Raw genomic sequence first — 25,662 nt, 5'->3', positions numbered from 1 at the left:
TGCACAAATTTAGCATTTTACTCTTTCCACATCTTTATTTGCTGTTAAAAGTGTATTTTTCTTTCCATTTTGTAAATTGATATTATAAAAAGAGGCACCTTGGTTCTCCTAGGGCTTTGTACACTCCTTGGCGCATTGACATATGCCTCTGGGAATATCCCCTCTCTGGTTTGAGAACTGTTGCTCTGCAGGATACAGTTACATTTGGACCTGTGTCCTTACATAAGGCATTTAGCATTTCTGAAAAAGTGCCTGTGAATGATTATGACATTTATATTTCTAGTTTAGTATTTCATTGATTTATAAACTTGCATTCTTTGGTAAGTTTCACCTGAAACTTTTCTTTTTCTTGCTAGGGGCCATCGAGTTTTACTTTTCTCCCAAATGACCCAAATGTTGGACATTCTCCAAGACTACCTGGATTATAGAGGTGACGTTTCTTGGCTGCTACGTTACTCAAGCCTTTTTTAGACTTAACAGTTCAGATAGGTCCATGAAGAGTAATCTAGGGTTTGGGGATATTACAGAGGAAAGTAGTAAAAGAAAAGTACTGAGAACAAAAGAAAGATGGAAAGTAAGGAGAGGAGTATGTGACACAAGGATTGACAGCAGGGTGGAGACATGTGGGCAGAAATAAACACATATCCCCATTGGTGATGTGATTTAAAAATACGGGTGCTGGAGAACGTGTGTGTTGCAGAAACGCTGAGAATTTTTGAAAATGTATGATAAACAGTTTCAGTTACAGTCGCTGTCAGTGTTCTGCAACATGTATCTCAACAGCTGAGTAACTGTTCAGGATCGGTAGAAAAGATAAATACTGAAATTATACAGATCCCACTTATCAACCAAGAAAAAGGTAAAGGGAATTTTTATTCTATATAGACAAAGACAATAAGGAATGTAAGTTTTTACCAGAGACTCTATTTAATGTATAATAAAATTTGTATGAGATGATGAGAAGAGGCTGTAATATTGGTTGATTTTGAGATCAGTTGTGAAGAAGTAGCTGCCCCAGACCTTCCTATTTAAGAAATGAACTTGGGACTGGTCAGGATGGCAGTGTAGGTAAATGAAGTACTTGAATACTTCCACAACTGCATCAAAATTATAACTAAACTACAAATAACCATTATTCAGAACTGCTTTAAATCTTCCTGAATGGAAGTCCTACAAGTAGGAATTTAAAGAAGAAGCCACATCGAGATAGGTAGGAGGGTAGAGACCCAGATGGGCTGGTCCCACACCCACGTGTAGTAATTTAAGAGCAAGAGGGCTATCTCGGCTGCAGAGGTTCACCCTGAGGAACTTGGGGTACCAGCTCCACACCACGCCACCCAACCCATCTGGAGTACCAGCTCCACACCACGCCACCCAACCCAGGGTTCCAGAGTCAGAAAGAGAAGTCCTTATAACTACTGGCTATAAAAATCAGCAAGGATTGGAGGCTTCTGGAATCCCAGCCAGTTCCTCTTAAAGGGCCTGTGCACATACTTACTCAGATTCACTCTCTCTGAGGTCCAGCACTGGGGCAGCAGCTTAAAAGAAAGCATGGATATATGGGGAGGAATTGAATTGTTTTGGCATTAGGGCAAGAGGTGGGGGGGCAGCTTTATGCCAGATAAAAGTGCTGGCAGAGGCCATTGTTCCTTTTCTGAGACCCATCTCCACAGAGCTGGCAGGCAGGTGCCATATTTGAGTCTCTTGTCAACCTGGCGCACAATGTTCGCTCCACCCTTCTTGTGGACCCACCCAAGCTGTTTCCATTTCCATACAAATCTCCTCTCTTGCCTCGCGCTTTGGACTTTTCTAAAATCTCTAAAACAACTAGCATCTGGCCTCAGAATGCATCTGGCCACAGAATACCCCATACCTTTTGCTAAGTGGCCAAAATTATATAATGTCTAATCACTGGGTGACATAGCAGCTCTACCTAGTACCTATAAACAAACCTGAAACTAATACAATATTTTATATCAAGTGTAATTGAAAAATTAAAAATGATTTTAAAAATAAATGAAGTCATAGTCAGTCTTTCAGAGCCACTTGATGCCCCCCTGCCAGTGGACACCTAGTTCAGTGGACACGTGCAGGAAATGTGCCGTTGGCACATTGAGGAATCTCCAGATTTACAAACATGACTGGAGCATATAATTCCCCTTCCCAGTGTGGATCTGTGGGGGAGCCTGAAGTGTTATTGAGAGGCAGCTCCTGGGCCATCAAGCAGGCTTACTTACCATCTTCCAAGTGTTTGTCTTACTGCTTATGTAACTAAGAATTGTGTCTTAGCAAAATTGGAAACTGCCCCACAGCATGTTCATAGTGTGCTTCAGGGTTGCTTGAGATAGTCAGAATTGAATATTAAGTCCAGGGATGACAAGTATATCAACTACATGTGTTTAAAAAACCCAGAGGAGAGTATATTATGGTAAGTTCTTTGGTAAAACAATAAAATGACCCTTAGATTTATATTTTGTCCATGGGATTTGGTTAAAGTAGGGGCATGCTTGTAAGTGGAAAGGGACAAGAATTAGCATTTGGTTTTGATCTGACAGTGTTTTATTCTATACAGAGTATTTGAAAAGGGTTAATATTTGTTTTTTTCCCGTGTGTGAAGGTTACAGCTACGAGCGTGTGGATGGTTCTGTGAGAGGAGAAGAGAGATATCTGGCCATTAAGAACTTTGGGCAGCAGCCCATTTTTATATTTCTTCTGAGTACCAGGGCAGGTAAGCCACATAGGCATTGACAAAAGCAGACAAATAAGGGGTGATACAGGTCTTTATCATCCCGATACTTGGGGTTCATTTTTCCTTATTTCTCTAAAAGTTGAGGCCACTAACTGAAAAGTATAAAAAAGGGAGATTTAGGTAGTTGCCAAAAATTTATAAAGGTACTGGATCTGGCATGGTGTTTCCTTTATATTCAGCCTATCTAAGCCCTCATCTCACCAAAGAAGTAAGGCTGAAGTCTGAGGTTGTTGAGGAATAATTCTTATCTGCTTTAACCATTGACCTGGGGTTGTCCCAAATTTCAATAATTCTGTGGAAGGTTTTATTCACAATTCAGTAGAGGTAGCTCTCCTCAGCCATGAATTTGCAAAATGAGGTAACATCCTGTCCACTACTTATCCCCCTTCTCCATAAGTAGCTCTGAAATAGTGTAAAAGGTTAATAAAAATCTAGGTTTTTTAAAAAATTGGGATCATGGGGATCTAAGATGTCTGTGGAGTAGGTAGAAGCTACACTTGCCTCTTCTCAGTGCTAAACCAGATTTACAACTAAATTACAGCTCAACTAACCTGAATAACCACCTAAAGGCTAGCTGAACCAAAGTCTTGTAACCAAGAATTTACAAAAGAGGCCACATAGAGACTGGTAGGAAGGACGGAGATGCAGGAAGGGCTGGCCCTAAACCCATGTGTGGCAATTGCTGGTATTCCCAGTGTAGAGCACCAAAGCCAGGAAGAGGAGCCCACATAACATCTGGCCGTGAAAATCAGTAAGGATTCTGTATTCTAGGGAGAGATGGGAGTCTGATAGAAACTCAAGTACTCTCTTAAGGAACCAGCACTCAAAATCTCATTCTCAGCCACTTATCCAGTGCTCAGAGGAAAGGGAAGGTGATTCAGATCAAATTGGAGTCTTACAGAGAACTGAGTTGTGTGACCCTAAGGAGAGACCTGGAGAGTCAGCCACCAAGTCCCTGTGCTGTGTCTCTATGCCATCTTCCCTGCATTGAGTTCTTCTATCCATATGGCACCAGCCTGTAGAGTATACTAACCCCGTCCCCCTGGCTCCCAGTGGCCCCACCCTACGGAGCTCATGCCCTGCAGGAAAGTCTGCTGCAGCTTGGGCACAGTGTGCTTTGTCTTGGGGAACAATTAATGAGATTCAGGCAAACCCAGGAGTTGTGAGAGACTTGGGCAGTCACTGAATTGTGTAGCTCTCAAGTGGAGCCATTTCTCTACCTGCTATGTGCCACTGGTGCTGCTCCCCCAAGAGGAGACTTGCTAACTCTGTCCTCCCAACTCCCAGTGTTAACTGCCCCACCAAGCTTACATCCTGCAGAAATGTCTGCTGTCTGCATCCAGCCAGGACATTTGGTGTGCTTTTTTTCTTGAGGAGCTCTTGTTGGAGATTTAGAGAGACGCTGAGTTGTATGGCTCTAGAGCGGGGGCCATTCCCCCCAACACATATGCTACTAGCTCCATCCATCCAACTCCTGGTGACCCTGTACTGCTGAGCTCATGTTCTGCAGAAAAGTCTGCTGCACCCAGTCTGGACCTGTGGTGCTCTTTTTTCTTGGGAACCTCTGTTGGAGACTTGGACAGACACTGAGTTTTGTGATTTTGGAGTGGGGGCTGTTCCCCCGCACACACATCACTGGCACTGTTTCCCAATTGGAGACCCGCTCGCCCTGGCCTCCTAACCACTGGTGGCCCTGTCCTACTGAGCTCACACCCTGCAGAAACGTCTGCGGGATGCACCCAGCCTGGATCTGTGTGTTCTCTTTGTTGGGGAGCTCTGGTCAAAGACTTGGGCAGAGACTGAGTTGTGTGGATCTGGAGTAAGTGCCACTCCCACTGTGCTCTCCACCTCCTACCCTCCAGTGACTGACCAGAGCTGTCCCCAAATTGGAGATCTCTTAGACTGGTCCTGTTGATCCCTGGTTTCTTCACCTTGCTGAACTGGCATCTTGGGGAAGAGACTGTGGGTTGCAGCAATCCTGGGCCCACTCTACAGACTTTTGTTCAGAAGGATTTGGAGGAAGTCCAAGCAGCCCTCAGGTCAGCAGAGCAGCCAACAGGTGGAGGCAGTACTCTGGGTGCCTTGGGCATTTTATTGACCTGCCCCCAACCTCAGAGCTGGTGGAGGCAAACCTTGCTACACAGCTTGGTCCCTCACACATGTACCCAGGCCCACCACCGGCAGCCACAAACTGAGAGTAGCTTGGTAGCTCCAGACAGGTAGCCCGAGGCCAGTTACAGGTAGTGTCTGACATTGATTTGCACTGGAGTCCCTCCCAAGAGTACCCAGAACCAACACAACAGGTGGGCTTTGGACCACACAAGAGCATGACCCAACTAGCCACACAAGTGGCACACCCCAAGGGAGATCCTGGCAGGCACCAGAGACCCTGCTGGGGCCAACTCTGCTATTGGGTGGTAGGAAGCATCCGCACAGTGACTCATTACTGTGGTTAGGGTCAGTCCTCGTAGTCAGCCAGCCTGAGGGTCAGCCCCACTCATGGACAGGTCAACAGCAATTAGTTCAAGACTCAACTAAAATAGGAGCCCTCACAGAACCCATACAACAGATAATCCTGGAACACCCAGCTCAGGTGATCAGGAAGATTGCCCCACTGAGCACCACAAGGCATCTACTACATAAGACCACCATATCAGATTGTGAGACATAGCAGATCTACCTAATAACACAGAGACAAAACAAAAAGGCAGATGAAATGGGTGATAAAGAAACATGACTCAAATGAAAGAAGAAGAGAAATACCCAGAAAAAGAACTGAAAGAAATGGGGCAGCCACGCTACCAGATGCAGAGTGTAAAACACGTGTAAAGATGCTCAGAGAACTTTGGGGAACAACGGATGAACTCAGTGAGAGAAATAAATGACAGTAATACAATTATAGTAGGGGATTTTAACACTCCACTGACATCAGTGGATAGATCATCTAGAAGAAAAAAATTAACAAGGGAACAGTGGGCATAAATGACGTTAGACAAGATGAATTTAATTGATATTTTTGGAGCATTTCATCCCAAAGCAGCAGAATATACATTCTGTTCCAGTGCACATGGAACATTTTCTGTCATGGACAACATGTTTGGACATAAAAAAAAAAAGTCTCTGTAAATTTCAGAAGATTGATATCCTATGAAGTAGTTTCTCAGACCACAATGTTATGAAAGTAGAAATTAAATACAGGAAAAAACTGAGCAAACATACATACATATGGAGGCTGATTAACATCTTACTAAGCAATGAATGAATTAACAGTGGGATCAAGGAAGAAATCAGAAGTTAATGTGAGACAAATGAAAGAAAACACAATACCCAAAATTCCATGAAACACAACAAAAGCAGTCCTAAGAAGAAAATTTATTCCAATACTCACCTTACTTCAAGAAGTAAGAAAAATCTCAAATAAACAATCTAACCTTACACCTAAATGAGCTAGAAAAAGAACAACAAAGTCCAAAGTGAATAGAAGGAATGAAATAATAACGATCAGAACAGAAATAACAGATAGCCCCCCCCCCAAACAATTTCAAATATCAATGAAACCAAGAGTTGGTTCTTTGAGAAGATAAGCAAGATTCATAAACCTTTAACCAACTCATCAAGAAACAGAATGAGAAAACCCAAATAAATAAAATCAGAAATGAAAGTGGAGAAATAACAACTGACATCACAGAAATACAAAGGATTATAAGAAAATATGAACAACTAACTATATGCCAACATTTGGCCAAAGTGAAATACATACATAAATTACTAGAAATATTCAGTGTTCCAAAAGTGAATCAAGAAGAAACAGAAAACCTGAACAGACTGATTACAGCTAATGAAATCAAAGCTGTGGAAAAAACAAACTCACTTTCAAAAAAAAACAAAAGTCCTGGACTGGATAGCTTCACAGGTAAATTTTGCCATACATTTCAAGACCTAACACTTGTCCTTCTGAAACTATTCCAAAATTTTAGTAGGAAGGAAGACCCCCAAGCTCATTGTACAAGGCTAGCATTGTCCTAATTCCAAAACCAGATAAAGACATAACAACGAAAAATTATTATAGGCCCTTATCCCTGATGGACATAGATGCAGAAATTCTCAACAAAATACTAACAAATTGGATTCAGCAGAACATTGGAAAGATCATATGCCATGATCAAGTGGGATTGATTCTGGGGATGCAAGGTTTGTATAATATCTGTAAATCAGTTTACGTGCTATACCCCATAAACAAAATGAAGGATAAAAATCATATGATCATATCAATACATGCAGAGAAAGCATTTTACAAAGTTCAGCACCCATTTATGATAAAAACTTTAAGCAATGTGGGAATAGAGGGAACATACTTCAACATAATGAAGGCCATGTATGGCAAACCCACAACCAACATCATATTCCTTGGGGGAATAAATGAAACATTTCCTTCAGGTCAGGGTGACAGGGAGGTCCATTTTCACTGCTTTTATTCAGCATAGTACTAGAAGTCCTACCCACAGCAATCAGACAAGAAGAAATAAAGGCATCCAAAATGGAAAGCGAGAAGTGAAACTCATTATTTGTGGTTGAAATTATATTGTGTATAGAGAAACCTAAATATTTCACCAACATCTACTAGAACTGATAAATCAGTAAAGTAGCAGGATACAAAGTTAATATTCAGAAATTGGTTCACCTTATACACCAATAATGAATTGTCAGAAAGGGACACTAAGAAAACAATCCCATTTATAATTGCATCAAAAAATAAAGTGCCTAGGAGTAAATTTAACCAAGGAGGTAAAAGATCTGTACTTAGAAAATTATAACATACTGAAGAAAGAAATTGAACAAGGTACAAATAAGCCATGTTCATGGAAAGGAAGAATTGACATCATTAAAATGTTCATACTACCCAAAGCAATTTATAGATTCAGTGTGAATCTTATCAATATACCAGTAAGGTACTTTATCAAATGAATTAAGTAACCCCAAAATTTTGTGGAACCACAAAAAACCCTGAATAGCCATAGAAATCTTGAGAAAGAACAACATCGGAAGTATCATATTACCTGATGTCAAACTACATTACAAGGCCTTAGTAATCACAACAGCATGAGAGTGGCATAAAAGATATAAATCAGTGGAACAGAATAGAGAGCCTAGAAATCAACCCATGCCTACATGGCCCATTAATATTTGACAGAGGAGGCAAGAACATGCAGTGGGGTGAAGATAATCTATTCAAGATTTGGTGCTGGGAAAATTAAACATAAATGCAAAAAAATTAAACTAGACCCCCTTCTTATGCCACATACAAGAATAAAGTCAAATGGGTTAAAGACTTCAATGTAAGATTTGAAACCATACAATTCCTTGAAGAAAATATTGGCAGTAAAATCTCGGAAATTGCTCATAGCAATATTTTATCTGATGTATCTACTCATGCAAGGGATAATCGAGAAAAAAATAGACGATACTACACCAAACCAAAATTTTTTTTCAGGGCAAAGGAAACCATCAAGAAAACAAGACCATCTATGGAATGGGAGGAGATATTTTCCCATGATACCATCTCTAATAATATGTCTGATAGGGGTTCATGTCCAGAATTTATAAAGAACTCAGAGAATTAACACCAGACAACCCAATTAACCCAATTGAAAGTGGGCAGAAGGCCTGAATAGACACTTTTCCAAGTATGATGTACAGATGGCCAGTAGGCATATGAAAAGTTGCTCAACATCACTAATCAGAGAAATGCAAATAAAATTCACAATGAGATACCACCTCACACCTCTCGAATTGGCTGTCATCAAAAAATCAACAAGTGTTGTTGAAGATGTAGAGAAAAGGGAACCTTCATGCACTCTTGGGAATGTGGTTGGTGCAGCTACTGTGAAAAGCACTATGGAGTTACCTCAAAAAATTAATAATAGAACTGCCTTATGATCCACTGATCCACTGTGGGGATAAAACTGAAAAAAGCTGAAATTCTCAAAAAGACCCCAAATATATATACATATATACATGCGCCCCTATGTTCATTGCAGCATTATTTATAGTAACCAATATTTGGAAGCAATCTAAGTACCCACTGATAGTTGAGTAGGATGAAAAGCTGTGGTACATTTATACAGTGGAATAGTATTCAGCCTAAAAAAGGTTGAAATCTTATATTTGCGACAGGGTGCATGGATCTGGAGGGTGTTATGCTAAGTGAAATAAGTCAGAGAAAGACAAATACCATATGATTTCACTTCTATATGTAATCTAATGAACAAAATTGACAAACAGACGAAATAGAAAAGAACTCAGATACAAAGGACAGAATGACAGTTGTAAGAGGGTAGGGGGCTTGGGAGTTTGGGTGAAAAAGGTTAACAGATTAAGTACAAATCGGTTAATACCAGTCACTCATATGTAGATTACAGCATAGGGGATAGAATCGATAATATTGTAATAAGTATTTATGGTGCCAGTTGGGTACTTGAAACATTAGGGGGGCCACTCTGTAAAGTACAAGATCGTCTAAGCACTGTGCTATACATCTGAAACTAATACAGAACAGTGTTGAATGTAAACTGTAAATTTAAAAAGATTTAGACTATAGAGCGTGCAAGATGGTAGAGTGGGAGGGTAGATTGCATACCTCCTCCAGCACCAGCCTGGAAGTAAAACTAAAGAGGGGGCAGTCACACGAAATAAACCGAAGATCATCTACAAAAGACTTAACCACCTCAAGACCAGTAGGAAGGGCGGGCTCAATTTAAGAGCCCAGCTCCATTCACATGGGTGGCAGTCTGAGGTGGTAGCAAGGTTGTGGGAGCTTCTCCTTTAGAGGAGGGAAACCAGATCCACAAGTGAGGCCACCAGGCCCGGAGTGTGACAGTGCAAAGATCAGCTGACCACTCAGCATCTAGCCGTGAAAGGCTTCAGGGTTTTTCTCTGCTGGAGAAAGACAAAACGTGCTGGAGACAAGGCCATTATTTTTTTTCCTTTAACTCTTAAAGGGGCCAAAACACAGATTTTGTGTCTACAACCAGTCACCTGGGCCCCAGCAAAGGGAAGGAAGCATGGACTGCAGTTGTGCTAGGAGAATCTAGAGAGGGAGGGCCTGAGGAGAGATGTGGGCAAGCAAGCTGTAGGACTTTCAGTGCTAGGGTGTACCTGGATTGTATAGCAACCATCTTTCTTGAGAAGAACAAGCCCCTCCCAAGGGGAAAGCAATTACCATACCTTGTGGGATATTGCTCCTCCCTCCCTCTAGAATCCTGCATCTTTTTTTCCCTTTTATTTGGTTTGTTCAGTTTTTTGTTTTGTGTGGGTTTTCTTTTGTTCTTTCTTTTCTCTTATCCTGCATCTTAACACCTGCTGAGGAGACAGCAATATCTGCACACTCAGGGTGTCAGAGACTAGCTGTAGGGTGCAGCCATACCATACACTCTCCCAGGATACAAACTAGTACTTCCCCCTCATGGGAGAGACACAGAAACACTCTCCTTGTTTCCAGAAGACCCAAAACCTGGACTCTGGAGGCCTTACCCATTAGTCTCCTGGGGGCTCCGCCCTGCTAAGTACAGGGAAATAATCTTGGACAGACTCAGACTACTAGTTCAGTGGTGCAGATCACACTCACCATCTTCCCTGATGTCTGAAAGGCACCTGCCACAGGAGATCCAGTAGTCCCTTCCCCCAAATCCCACCAGAAACCCTCTCAGAAACAGTTGGGTCTATAGCTAGTCTGGGGCTGACAGCAGGACAGCAGACAGAGATAGACAGAGGCGGGTTTGGTGATGACTTGGGTGGTTTGCTGTCACACACCTGGACCCAGTGGTGATACAATGCAGCTCTCCTGAGCAGTTTGGCCCATCCTGGGCACAGCTAAGCCAGAATAATCAGTCACAAACTGTGGGTCACTTGTAGCTTTGAACAGGCTGCTGAGGTCTAGACTTGGACAGCACCTGGTACTGGCTTACACCAGCCGCAGACACATCAGAGCCATATCCAAAGGGAGAGCCCAGCAGGCAAGCACTGAACTCTGCTGAGGCAAATCACACTGAGTTCTTTTAAATTATTTTAATTATTTTTTCCTTTTTCATAGGCTTGTTATACTTTTTCTTTTTCTTCTATTTTTGGTGCTCTATTTTTTTCCCATATACTTATTTTACCCTTACCTTTGGTTAACCTATTTTTCCCTTCTGCCTTCCTTATCTTATTTTTTGTTACTATTTCTCTTTCTCTGTCCCTTTGTCCCATTTTCCTCTTTCAGTTTATTAGTTGTGTTAGTTCTCATCCCTTTTCTCCTCTCATAATCACTTTCTTTCCCTTGGTCTTCTCTAATTCTGTTTAGTTTTTTTCTTCCCTCTTTCTATTCCATTTCTCTTCCCCACTTTTATTGTTCTTTGCTCTTTTGTTGTTGATATTGCTGTTGTAGTTGAGATGTGGTTGCTTGTTTGGCTTATGTTTTTTATGTCGTTTTGCTTCATTCTGTCAGCACCTGCACAACAGCATATAAGACGTGGTAGGGGTAGAACCTCACAGCCAGCCAGCCAGAGGGGAGATACAACCAATGAGTGGGCCAACACCAATCAGAGCCCAAATATAACAGGAGGTCGACATAACCCACACAAAGAGCATTCCTAGAATGTCTAGATCAAGAGATCAATAAGGCTGCACCAGTGGATACCACGGGACTCCTACCACATAAGGCAACTACAGAAGACAGGGATTCAGAGCAGATTTATCTAATACATAAAACAAAGAAAAGGAGACAGCTAAAATGAGGAGTCAAAGAAACAATCTCCAAATGAAAGAAAAGGAGGGATTCCCATAAAATGAGCTAAGTGAAATTGAGGCAAGCAAATTATCAGACACAGTTCAAAGTAATGGTTATAAGGATGCTCAAAGAACTTAAAGAGAACTACATCAGCATAAAAAATGACATCGAAGCCGTGAATAAGAACCGGTTGAAAATTAAGGGTACAATACTTAAAATGAGGAGTACACTAGAAGAAATGAAAAGCAGGCTAGATGAAGCCAAGGTTAGAGTCAGCAATTTGGAAAGCACTGTAAAAAAAAAAACAACAACAACAACAACAACAACAAAAAACCCAGGTTGGAGCAACAACAAAAAGACTTGAAAAGAATGAGAGTTTAAGGGAGCTTTGGGGCAACATGAAATGTATCAATACTAGTTCATAGGGATAACAGGAGAAGAAAGGAAATAAGGGATAGAAAACCTGCTTGAAGAAATAATGACAAAAGTTCCCTAACTTGGTGAAGGAAAAAGTCATGCAAGTTTAGGAAGCACAGAAAGTCCCATGCAAGATGAACCCAAAGAGTCCTACACCAAGGCATTTCACAGTTAAAATGGCAAAGTTTAAAGATAAGAGAGAATCTTAAAAGCAGCAAGAGAGAAACAGCTGGTTCCCTACAAGAGTTCCTTGATAAGGATATCAGCTGAGTTTTCAAAAGAAACACTAAAGGCCCGAAGGAATTGCATGAAATATTCCAGGTAATGAAGAGGAAGCATATGCAACAAAAATCTCTCTACCCAGTAAGGCTCTTATTTTAAAATGGAAGGTGAAAGAGCTACCCAACTCCCCCCCTCAAAAGAAAAATTAAAAAGGCTGAAGGAGTACATTAAGTACATTCACACCAAACTAACATTGCAAGAGATGCTAAAGGGACTGCTTTAAGATGAAGTAGAAATAGAGAAATGCAGGTACAAAGGGAAAAAATGTCAATGAATAAGAACCTATCAATAATAACCTTAAATATAAAAGTACTAAATGCTTCAATAAAAGACATAGGGTAGCTGGATGGATAGGAAAACAACCCACAGGTATGCCGTCTACAAGAGACCCACCTCAATACAAAAGATGTACAAAGGCTGAAATTGAGGGGAGGAAAAAATATTTCATGCAAATGCAGATGAAAAAAGCTAGGGTAGCAATACTTCTCTCTGACAAAATAAACTTCAAAACAAAGGTCATAATAAAGACAAAGAAGGTCCCTACATCATACTTAAGTGTTCAGCCCAGCAAGAAGATATAACCCTTATAAACATTCATGCATCCAATATAGGATAACCTAAATATGTAAAGAAAATCTGGAGCACTTTAAGAAAGATATTGACAGCAATACAGTCATAGTAGGGGATTTTAGCACCCCACTGCCAACAGTGGACATATATTGTGACAAAATAATCAACAGTATAGTGGCATTAAAAAACACATTACATCAAGTGGATTTAATTGATATCTGTAGGACATTTCATCCCAAAGAAGCAAAGCATGTGTTCTTCTCAAATGTACATAAATCATTCTCAAAGATGGACCACATGGTAGGACACAAAATAAGTCTTAAGTAATTCAAGGAAGTTGAAGTCATATCAAGCATTTTCTTGGATCACAATGGCCTGAAACTGAAGTCAACCTGAAGAAGAAAACTGAAGACATTCAAATGCATGGAAGCTAAATAACTTGGCATTAAATAATGAATGGGTTAACAGTATGATTGAGGAAGAAATCAAAAAGTACCTGAAAACATGCAAATGAACACACAACAACCCAAAACTTATGGGACACAATGAAAGTAGTACTGAGAGGGAAGCATCACAGGCCTACCTAAGGAAGACAGAAAAAAATCTCAAACAATTTAACTCTATAAGAACTAGAAGAACAACAACAAACAAAGCCCAGAGCGAGTAGAAGGAAGGGAATAATCAAGATCACAGCAAAAATAAATGACACAGAGACTAAAAAACAACCCAAAAGATCAACAAATCCAGGAGCTGATTCTTTGAAAAGATGAACAAAATTGGCAAACCTTTTACAAGACTCATCAAGAAAAAAAGAGGACCCCCCAAAATAAAATCAGAAATGAAAGGGAAAAAATAACAAATGATATCACAGAAATTCAAGGATTGTAAGAAATTACTATGAACAACTATATGTCAAGAAATTGGATGACTTGGGCAAAAAGGATAAATTTCTAGAAACATACAGCTTTCCAAAACTGAATCAGGAAAGCCAGAAAACCTGAATAGATTGATAACAACTAAAGAAATTGAAGCAGTAATCAAAAAAACTCACAGCACACAAAAGCCCTGGACCAGATCACTTTGCAGACAAATTCTACCATTCATTCAAAGAAGAGCTAACACCTATCCTCAAACTATTCCGAAGAATTGAAGAAGAGGGAAGATGCCCAGCTCTTTTTATGAGGTTGTATTGTCCTAATTCTAAAACCAGGCAAAGGCACAAAAAAGAAAGAAAATTACAGGCTAATATATCTGATGAGCATAGATGCTAAACTCCTCAACAAAATATTACCAAACTGGACCCAACAATACATCAAAAAGATCATACACCATGATCAATTGGGATTTATTTTAGGGATGCAAGGATGGTACAATATCCACAAATCAATAAAAGTGATACATAAATAAAATGAAAGACAAAAATCACAGGATCATATCAATAGATGCAAAAAAAGCATTTGATAAAATCCAGCACCCATTTATGATAAATACACAGCAAAGGGAGAATACCTCAACATAATAAGGCCATATATGAAAAAACCTACTGCCAATATCATACTCAATGGACAAAAACTAAAAGTGTTTCCATTAGCATCAGGAAAAAGGCAGAGATGTCCACTTTCACCACTTATTCTACATAGTACTGGAAGTCTCAGCCACAGCCATCGGATAAGAAGAAATAAAAGACATCCAAATTTGAAAGGAGGAAGTAAAACTGTCATTATTTGCAGTCAACATGACATTGTACATAGAAAACCATATAGGCTCCACCAAAACACTGCTCGACCAGAGAAATGAATGTGGTAAAGTAGCAGAATACAAAGTCGATATTCAGAAATTGGTGGCATTTTTATATATCAATAATTACCTAACAGAGAAACTAAGAAAACAATCCCATTGACTATTGCAACAAAGATAATAAAGTACCTAGGAATAAATTTAACCAAGGAGGTAACAGACCTGTACTCAGAAAACTTTAGGACACTGAAGAAAGAAATGAAGATACACATAAGTGGAAAAAATATACCGTATTCATGTATTGGAAGAATTAACATCATTAAAATATCCGTAGTACCAAAAGCAATCTATACATTCAGTGCAATTTCTATTGAGATATCAATGCCAAATTTTACAGAACTTGAACAAATATTTCAAAAATTTATATGGACTCAAAAAGACCTCTAACAGCCTCAGCAATCTTGAGAAAGAAGAACAAAGTAGGAGGGATCACAATACCTGATACCAAGGCTACTGTAATTAAAACAGTGTGGTACTGGCATAAGAACAGACACAGATCAATGGAACAGAATAGAGAGCCCAGAAATAACCTCATGTCTTTATGGTCAATTAATATTTGACAAAGGATGCAAGAGCATACAATGGAGTAAAGACAGTCTCTTCAATAAGTAATGTTGGGAGAATTGGACTGATACATGCAAAACTAGACCACCATCTTATATCATACACCAGAATAAACTCAAAATGGATAAAAGACTTAAATATAAGTCATGATACCATTAAAGTCCTAGAGGAAAACATAGGCAGTAAAATCTCAGATATCTCGAGTAGCAGTATTTTTGCTGATATGTCCCCTTGGGTAAGGGAAATGAAACAAATGGGACTACATCAAATTAAAAAGCTTCTGCGTAGCTAAAGAAACTAATGTCTAAATGAAAAGGGAACTGACTGCATGGAATAACATTTGCCAGTGATACACTGGACAAGGGTTTAATCTCCAAAATATATAAAGAGCTTATACAATTCAACACCAGCAAGAGAAACGGTCCAGTTAATAAATGGGCAAAGAACCTGAATAGACACATCTCCAAGGAGGACATACAGATGGCTCATAGACATATGAAAAAATGCTCAACATCACTAGTCAGTCATTAGATGCAAATTAAAACTACAGTGATGTACCTCACACCTGTCAAAATGGCTCTCATTAATAAATCAACAAACAACAGGTGCTGGTGAGGATGTGGAGAAAAGGTGGGAATGCGGACTAGTGTACCACTGTGGAAAACAGTATGAATTTCCTCAAAAAACTAAAAATGGAACTGCCTTTTGACCTGGCAGTTCCACTACTTGGAATATACTTAAAGAGTCCCAGAACACCAGAAGAATTTATGCATCCCAATGTTCATAGCAGCAGTTTTTATAGTAGCCAAGATTTGGAGACAGCCTAAGTGCTCTTCAGTAGGTGAGTCGATTAAGAAATGAAATAAAATGGTGGTACATCTATACAATGGAATGCTATGCAGCAGAAAGAGAGAAGTAGTTTCTACCTTTTGTGGCCACATGGATGGAACTGGTGACTTATGCTACATGAAATAAGTCAGTCAGTGAAAGACATATGCCATATGATCACATAAGAGGAATATAATGAACAAAGTAAACTAATGAGCAAAATAGAACCAGAGGCATAGAATCATAGAACAGGTTGACAACTGTAAGAGAGGAGGGGGAGGTGGGGACTGATTGAAAGAAGGTGAAGGGATTTGTTAAAGTTCATGTATGAAGGACCCATGGACATGGACAACATTGTGGGGATTTACTGGGAGTGGGTGGGGTGTGCTGGGTGGAGGAGGGCAAAGGAGGAAACACTGTGACAGCTCTAGTACCATAAACAATATAATATTTTAACAAAATAAAATAAAAATAAAAACATTTAAATGTTTATAATGAAATTGCCAGGTGTTTAGAATTATTTATAAAAGTATCTTTATGACCGAAGTCATCAATACTACATATGGCACATGTAGTGCTTTACCAATTACAGAGAGCTTTCATTATACTGTTAAATCACTTGAAATTTGTTCCTGGAAATTATTCTCACATCATGGAGTAAGTAGACCTCAAATCATTCTTGAACGGATAGAATCTTAGTTTCATTATCTTTCTTTTTTTTGTTTGTTTTTTATAGACCTAAATTTTGGTGCAATATATGTAGGAAAACTAAAACAATATTGTGTCCTCTGTTATAGAGAGAGATCAATGTCTATCTTTATAAAAATGGAGTTTGGTGTTAATTAGAAAGCATTTATTAAGTGTCTAGTACTTTAAAAGTGCTAACACTTTAAAAGAAGTGTTAGATACAATCCTTGACTGTGAGGAGATTGTTTCACCCGAGTAAGTATTTTCTCTGTATTTCAAAAGACGTAAACAGATTTATTTGGCCTCACTCTACCAAAGTTGCAGATGCATTTTGAATGTGAGCCGTGCATTTGTGTCATCAGTTGTGTTCAGGGTCTTAGATGAAACTGTCAGGATCATGGAAACATATCTTCAGTGTTAGGAACACAGTTTATACCTTAGTGGTTTTATTTATCTTTCTATTCGGAGAGTGGCATTATGTTCTCAATGTGTAAAGTTAAGAAAGATACCTCTTTGTTTCAATTAATCTCCTTAGAGTACTCAGAATCAGTCAAAACAGAGTACTCAGAAGCTGAAGCAGTCGCGGGTATGAGCCTTTTCCAAATACTGTGATGTTTGCGATCACTTTCTAGCTGTTGTAGATTTACAGTTATTATCATTTGTTCAACAGGTTTTCCTCCAACTTTCAAATATTTCTTTGATTGAGTCATATTGCCACCAGATGGCAGATAGCTCACAAACATGTCCCAAACAAATACGGAGATAAGCTTAGTTATCAAATATCATGTACAGCCTTTAAATGAAGAAGAGCTGAACTTAGACAACATTAACCCTAGAATAAGGTTATTTTTATGGAGGACACTTTAATGAAATAAGTGCCTGGGAAATACGGTATAATGGGTAAAAGCATAGGTTCTGGAGCCAGACAATGTGGGATTGAATTCTGGCTCTCACTTTCTCACTGTGCAACCTCTGATAAGTCCCTTAACTTTTCTGTGCTTCCATTTCAACATCTATAAAATGAGGACAATAATAGTAACTACTCATAGGGTGTTTGTAAGGATTAAAGAAGTTAATATATGTAAATTGCTTAGAAGAGTGCCTGGCAAGTAGTAAGCTGGTGTTATTATAAGGTACAATATAACATCTCTCAGTAATCAGTCTTTATTATCTCTTTATTCCAACTTTAATTTTATTTGAAGGCTTTAATTAGAATGTTCCTGCCTGACTTGTTTTGAGATCCAGCATAGAGTTCATAGCCGGTCTCTAAATAATTCATCAGTTCAGTCTCTTAGAAAAAGCCTTTTTAGGCTTGCTCGTTTCAGCGGTGAGCTGTAACAACCCTGGCCAGCAGAAGTCCCTTTGTACTTGTTTCCACACTAGTCGAAGAGAAGGCTGTAATTTGTCTTCATGGTGCTCTTAATTAATTCTCATGGTCAAGGAGCCTCCTCAGCCCTTTTCCAGCAGCGCTGAAGGCAGAAAGCTGTCCCATAGCATATTCTTGTCCTGAGGTTAGTTCTGTTATTTTCCCTTTGATTAATGTGGAAACAAGTACAGAGGGAGGTATTTCCTGCTCTGCTTAGGAGTGTAATAAATGTCATCCCCTCTTCTCATTAGCTTATGTCAGAGATCTTGGTACTTAGTTATAACTTGCAGTGGATGTAAAGAACTGTTCCTTTAACAGTGCCCACAGCAGAAGAGCTCTTTCATGTTTAAAACTTTTCTGAAAGAGTATATGTCCTTTTCCACAGAGTGTTCTAAGTGAACCAATGAAGATTTTTAAACAGAAGAGGTATCAAATGGTTTCATAGCACTAACTTAAGTATCTACTTTTTCTGCTTACCCCTGTTCCCCTCATTCTGTTACTTTCAGTAGTTAAGTTTTCCAAGTCAGACAATACGAACTCAGGGAGCACTTTTAACCACTGACAAGTTTCTGGTGTTGGAGATGGAGGTGAGTTTGAAGGAAGGAGCTAGTTATTTTGATGATCCCAGTTTACAATCTGACCTCTGTAGCCTGTGTCTTTCTTTTCTAGAGCCTAGTCCATGTACTGCTGATCACATTCCTTTGTGCATTGTTTTCAGGTGGAGTTGGCATGAACTTAACTGCAGCCGATACTGTTATTTTTGTTGACAGTGATTTCAATCCTCAGAATGACTTGCAAGCAGCTTCCAGGGCTCACCGAATTGGCCAGAACAAGTAAGAGACTTAAGCATCAGCACTTTTCCACTTCTTGGCTCCTCAGCAGTTCTGGGTTGGGGAGGAAGGTGAAGACCACAGTCCTGGTGGCAGTCCAAGACTGGAGGCTGAGAGACCACTAGCTAGGTGTGAGTCCAGGTTTGCTCCTCACTGGGCAGGGCACATTCTCACTCCAGACTTGCTTGGTTCAAAAGAGCAAAATCATATTGTGAAAGGACTAGAAGGAACCTTCAGAAATTATTTAACTCATCCATCCCGAGTTAACATCTAATTAAGTTAAAATATGGAATTAGGGTATTATGGAACTAAGCTAAAAAGATGGGTCTTATCTTTTGACCTGAGGATCAAACATGGCATTTTGGGTTTACTTCCTTTTAGTTGCATCAGCCTCACGTGCTTGCACCCATCTTTGCAGACTCTGATAACACCTCCGCTCCTTTGACTTCTGTACAGGTCTGTTAAAGTTATTCGGCTGATTGGCAGAGACACTGTGGAAGAAATAATCTGTCGGAAGGCCGCCTCCAAGCTGCAGCTCACCAGCACGATCATAGAGGGGGGCCATTTTACTCTGGGAGCCCAGAAGCCTGCAGCTGATGCCGACCTCCAGGTAAAAGAGGTTGTTCTTCACCTCAGAATGTGTCAGGATTTATAGTCAGTGCTCTCTGTGGATGAGAAAGTAAATGAAAAGAATTAGCATTAACCACCCACTCTCCTCAATTACACATTTGTTCCCTGACCAGACTCTCATCTCCCAAAGTACCTAATGCGTGCAGGTTGCTGTAGGAGATAGACATGAATATGATATTAAAAGGCAGAAGAACATAGAATAATGATGCACTTTGGATCCATCTGACTTGGATTCAAATCTAAGCCTTGTCACTTACTGACTGTGGCTTAGAGCCGATGTCTTAACTTCCCAGATCTGCTCTGTTTACTTTTCTGAAAAAGGATACTGTAAGTTACCTCAGTGGGAGGTTAAGAGAATTAGGTAAAATAAAGAATTCCATGTAGTAAATACTGGTTAATCTCATGCCTCCATCCTAATCCCACACCCTTTGATTAGAGATTTATATTACTTTCTTTATACTCAGAGAAGGATGAATGAGGTAGTGAATTCAAAATTACGCCATAGGAAGAATGGAGGCAAGAACTAGAGTTAATTACCTGAAGGGGATACTGGATTGGAAACAAATGCAAGGTTGAAAGACTTTAGAGAAAGCTCTCTTCTGGAAGAGGACTTAATGGTACTTTGTTGCAGCCCTTGGGTTAAAATTAGAATCAGTATTATGACCCAGGGATGAGGGGCTGGAAGCAGAATGACCAACTAGGATACAGGAAGGGTCCTCCTAGGGTACAGGAAAGGTCCAAGCATGAAGTGAGCAATAAATCTGACGGGCAGTAGCAGTGGGAGGGTTGGGGTGAGAAACATTGCAAAAGAAGAAATGACAGGCATCGCTGTTTAGAGGTAGATAACTAGGGAGATGGAAATTCAAAGATGGCTATAAGGTTTTAAGCCTGGATGATGAGGATAGGAATTAGGGAGACAGAAGGTAGGGCAAAGTTTTAGGAAGATGAAGCTAATTTAGGCTTTAGTCAACAGTTTTCTGTAAATGATAAAATATGAACAAACTATTGTTAGAGGAAAACTCAAGAGACAGGAATTTTATTTGCAAAAGTTTGTGAGAGCAACTTTAAAAGGACTAATTTATCTAACAAAATATAACAAGTATTTATAAGAAAAAATCACACAATATTATAAGCGAATTTACCAGGTTTAGAATTAGTCTGCGCATGGGTTAAAAACAAACAAACAGTATTCTTACATGATTTTATATGACAAAGGCCATACCTATCTTTACGCATTGGCTCTGCAATAGACAGGGCTCACTTTAGTTTTATTAGGGAGCTAGTAACTCACAGGAGAGGCTCAAGGTTTCCTTTATTTTGGGACTAGTACTAGAAAGAGTTACCCTGGGTTTTATGTGTTCACTTGTTTAGTTTTCGTTTATCTTAAAGTGTAAAGTGTGTTTTCCTCTTTTTGTATTTTTCCTTTGGTTCCCAACCGATATGTACACGTTTAACCATGTACATATCATGGTGGTGGCAGGGCAAGCTGTACATTTTGTTTTAAACATTGGTTAAGAGATGATTACACATGTAGGATGAAAGCTTGACTAGGTAAAATGTAGAAACTCTTAGATACTGTTCTCTGTACACCAGTTCTCCAGAGGAGCTTGCTAGGGACAAGTTCAGCATTGGGTGAGATGAAGGGGTAAATGACAGTGCCTCAAGAGTGTCCATGTTTTAGCTTTTGGAGGAGGAAGAGTTGTAAAATTGTTGACAAGAACAATTTTTTCCCAGAAGTAGTAGAGCTTAGAGGATTCTGTCAGGGTGTCCCCATGAAGCAGGCTGCTGGGCACATCAGTGTAAATTGTGTAGACATACCTCTGGGCAATGGCTCAATACTAGTGGGATTGTAGACCACTGGCTGTTTGACAGGGGCTCTGTCGGAATCTTGCCCAACTCATGGTTACTGGAGAGTATGTTTTGGCTCTAATGTCTGATTGATCTCTTCCTCTACACAGACCATACCCGTTATCTCTGGTTGCTAAAAAAACAAAGGTGACAACCATTACCCTTGTCTCAGAAGAGAGAAGTTTTGGTTTTGGGGTTTTTTTTGTAAAACAAAAAGAATCCAGTAGTAAACAAAGTGAGTGTGGTTTAATAATTCTAAGTCATTTAGGATTCTGAAGTCCTCAAAAGAGGTTCATCGTCCTGCAAGAGAACACAGTAGAAACTAAGAGAGAGATGCAGATATAGTGAAGATTTATTGAATGCTTATTGTGTACTAAGTATTACATGAAGTGCTTCTTTCCAGTCGTTTTTTCTGCGTATGAACAACAACAGAATGAGATAGGCACTGTCTTTATTCCCATGTTAAGTAATTTGCCCAAGCACATTCACACTTAGGACTCCATTGCAAGTACTCTCTAACCTCCACGCGCATGCCCTTAATTACTGCAATAAATTGCTTCTCCGAAAATGCATGGAGTCCCTTAATGACTGAGACACATCACAAGTGAAAGTGTAAATACAGGTGGACTGAAGGGAGTGCCCCAGTATGGACCAATCCTTATCATAAATAGTGGACATTTTTCTGTTTTTGATGCCAGTTGACAAAGCCAGTCACCGTGTTCTATATACCAAAGTTAAATAAATGTGTAGCCAGGTGTGTTCATGCTTAGAGCAACATTTATCCCAACCTATTACAGAATACCTTAAGATTTCTAAGTTACAGAATAGACCATTTAGAGATAATTGACCCAATCTAAAAGGACAAGATGTGAATGAGGAGCCAAGATGTGAATCCAGCTTGATTTAGAATCTCAGAGTTAGCGCACAGTTGGAAGTAGGATGCTTAAGTCAGGAAAAGTGATCTGAACTTCTTTGGGTGGTTCCTACAGCCCCAGGGAACAGGGTGAGGGTACTAGCAAGAGGGAAGGGAAGCAGTATAGCACAGCACCAGAGGAACAACCAGGAAAATGAGAAATGGTCTTCACATCCAGCAGTCAAGAGTTGTAACTCATTTTTGTGAGGGTGGTTTCCATAGAGCACTGCGGTAGGAAACCAAATTACCAATGGAAAAAATCCAGTTATTGGCGTAGGTTAAGTACCTTGTGTATGTAGCCTTCTCTTTCCAAGAAGTTTGGCGGTGGGAGAGGTGGGAGAGTAGCTAATAGCATCTCTGACTTCTCATGTGGCTGTTGGGAATGCTTATGAAAAAGGCTTGGTCAGAAGTGCTATAGTAATGCAACAAATTACTGTTATTTTTCAAAGAAAAGATTGGAGACTCATAAATTGTTTTTTGTTAATGAAAATTGTTAAAGTCAATATCTCTGATCATTTATCACCTTTCTGTTTACCCATCATCCAAATACTGAATGACCTTGTTGGTTACTTATGGGAAGAGAAGAAAGGCCAACATCAAGGAAGGAATATGCCTGGTGTCCTTAAGCAACTTAGCAAATCCCTGGATACCCAATGTTTGTTTTCATGAGAACTGACTGGACTTTGTTTTCTCCATTCAAGTTGGGTGAGATACTCAAATTTGGTTTGGATAAACTGTTGTCCTCTGAGGGGAGCACCATAGATGAAATAGACCTGGAGTCTATACTGGGAGAAACCAAAGATGGCCAGTGGATCTCTGGTGCCTTGCCTCCAGCAGAAGAAGGAAGGAGAGAGCAAGAGGAAGGAAGTAAGTAGGGGGTGAGAGCAGCACAAAGGGCACAGCCACCCTAAACTAGCATGAACTTGGTCCCCATGGAAAGTCCTCAGTGCTGCTCCCTGGGACATTTTTTTCCTACCCAGCCCTGTTTTCTTCTTGTAAACTGTTTAAGACTGACGTAATCTGAGAACTCTTTCTAGACCGACTGGACATTGTCTGGCTGTTCTCTTATAGCTGAACTTTGAACCAAATTGATGATGTTGATGCCATGGTAGTATCATTCTCAAGGATTTTAATTTGTACTTTTCCTCCCTCTGTTGCAAACATCTCCTTTTTTAGTAAATCCTACTGTCCCTAGTGTGGTGCTTTCCACATAATGATTCCTTTATGAATAGTACAGTGATTTGTTTTTTAAATTATAGTTAACACTGATTATTCTTTGCTCAATCAAAAGTGTGTACTGTGTCATGTGCTTTATACCTGTATTTTCATTTAATCTTCACAATACCCCACGTGGTATAAGTACTATTAATTGTATTTTATTAGTGAAGCAATACATGTAAATCATGGGATGATTTTGTCTTTTAATTTTTCTGAATTTGGTTAACACTTGTCTATTTCTGTTCTGAATATTTCAGTCTCTGATTTGAAGAGTTTTTCACATGATAGCTTTGTAAGCATGTTCTCTGATATTTATAGTTTTTTTTGAAATTACTTTATTTTTCTGTACCAATGGCATGAGGGATTCAATGTGGACTCAGGTGTGAGGTTTGAGAGTCTTACTAAGTGTCTTAATTCAAGAGAACCTCATTTCATGGGTACAGAGAAGTACAGTGTCTGTACTAGATGGTCCTTCTGTTTTTTTGGTGGAGAGTAGGGTTGCTGTAACTTCTGCTTTTGTATTCTCTTTTGTTTTTGTAGGACCCTGAATTTCCATCACTTCCATCTATTTTTTTAATTGTAGTTCAAGTACAGTTGTCTCCACTTTCCTGCCACCACTTTCCCCTGCCCCACCACCCCTACCTCTCACCCTCAATCCTACCCACCTTTGGCTTTGACCGTGGGTCCTTCATAGCTGTTCCTTCATGACCCTTTCTCTTCTTTCCTTGTTCATCCCCCTCCCCTCTCCCTTTGGATCACTGTCAGTTCTTTATTTCATTGCCTCTTATTATATTTTGCTTGCTTATTTGTTTTGTTGATTAGGTTCCATTTATAGGTGAGATCATATGGTATTTGCCTTTCACTGCCTGACATACTTCACTTAGCATAATGCTCTCCAATTCCATCCATGCTGTCACCAGGAGTAAGAGCTCCTCCTTTTTTCTGCTGTGTAGTATTCCATTGTGTAAATGTACCATAGTTTTTTGATCCACTCATTTACTGATTGGGTGCTTAGGTTTCTTCTAACACTTGGCTAATGTGAATTGTACTGCTATGAATATTGGGGTGCATAAGTTCTTTTCGGTTGGTGTTTTAGGATTGTTAGGGTATAATCCCAGCAGTGGAATTGCCAGGTCAAGAGGCAATTCCAGTTTTAGTTTTTCGAGGAAATTCCATACTGTTTTCCACAGTGGCTGTACCAGTCTGCGTTCCACCAACACTGTACTAAGGTTCCCTTTTCTCAACAACCTTGCCAGCATTTGTTTGCTGTATTGTTTTTGATGGCCCTTCTGACCAGAGTGAAGTGGTATCTTATGGTAGTTTTAATATGCATCTCTCTGATGGTTAGTGATGCAGAGCATCCTTTCATATGTCTCTGGGCCCTCTGTATGTCCTCCTTGGAGAAGTGTCTGTACAGGTCCTTTGCCCATTTTCTAATTGGTTTGTTTGTCTTCCTGTAATGGAGTCGTGTGAGTTCTTTATATATTTTGGAGATTAAACTCTTGTCTGACATGTCATTGGCAAATATGTTTTCCTATACGGTTGGTTCCTTTTTCATTTTGTTGATGTTTTCTTTAGCCGTGAAGAAGCTTTTTATTTTGATGAAGTCCCATTTGTTTATATTTTCCTTTATGTTCCTTGCTGTTGGGGACATATTGGTGAAAATACTGCTTCATGGAATATTTTCTTGCCTACGTTCTCCTCTAGGACTTTAATGGTGTTGTGACTTCTATTTAAGTGTGTCATCCATCTTGAGTTGATTTCTGTGTGGTGTAAGTTGGTGGTCCAGTTTCACTGTTTTGCATGTAGCTGTCCAATTCTCTCAACACCGTTTGTTGAAGAGGCTATTTTTACTTCATTTTATGCTTCTATGCCCTTTGTTGAATATTAATTGACCTTAAAGAATTGCATTTATTTCTGGGCCCTCAATTCTGTTCCATTGATCTATGTGTCTGTTTTTATGGCAGTATCAGACTGTTTTGCTTATAGTGGCCTTGTAATATAGTTTGATGTCAGGTATTGTGATCCCTCCTACTTTGTTCTTCTTTCTCAAAATTGCTACAGCTATTCAGGGTCATTTGTGCTTCCATATAAATTTTTGAAATGTTTGTTCTATATCTGTAAAATATGTCATTGGTATTTTAATAGGGATTCTGTTGAATCTATAAATTGCTTGGGTAGTATGGACATTTTGATGAT

The 25,662-nt window shown here is 39.6% G+C and overlaps 1 protein-coding gene across 4 annotated transcripts in view; it reads left to right on the top strand.

Moving 5' to 3' along the window:
• CHD1L (chromodomain helicase DNA binding protein 1 like) overlaps positions 1-25,662 on the top strand; it is a 78,174-nt gene that overhangs the window by 34,631 nt on the left and 17,881 nt on the right. For all 4 annotated transcript variants that reach the window (XM_053914789.2, XM_053914791.2, XM_053914787.2 and 1 more), the window contains exons 11-15: positions 357-430; positions 2,618-2,728; positions 18,743-18,857; positions 19,311-19,464; positions 22,947-23,112. In XM_053914789.2, the coding sequence (XP_053770764.1) occupies positions 357-430; positions 2,618-2,728; positions 18,743-18,857; positions 19,311-19,464; positions 22,947-23,112 (620 nt within the window). The remainder of the gene's footprint in view (positions 1-356; positions 431-2,617; positions 2,729-18,742; positions 18,858-19,310; positions 19,465-22,946; positions 23,113-25,662) is intronic.

Source organism: Desmodus rotundus, chromosome 12, assembly GCF_022682495.2.
Source record: "Desmodus rotundus isolate HL8 chromosome 12, HLdesRot8A.1, whole genome shotgun sequence".
NCBI lineage: Eukaryota > Metazoa > Chordata > Mammalia > Chiroptera > Phyllostomidae > Desmodus > Desmodus rotundus.
Note: the sequence above shows the minus strand (reverse complement) of the source record. Positions and strands in the feature narration are given on the sequence as shown.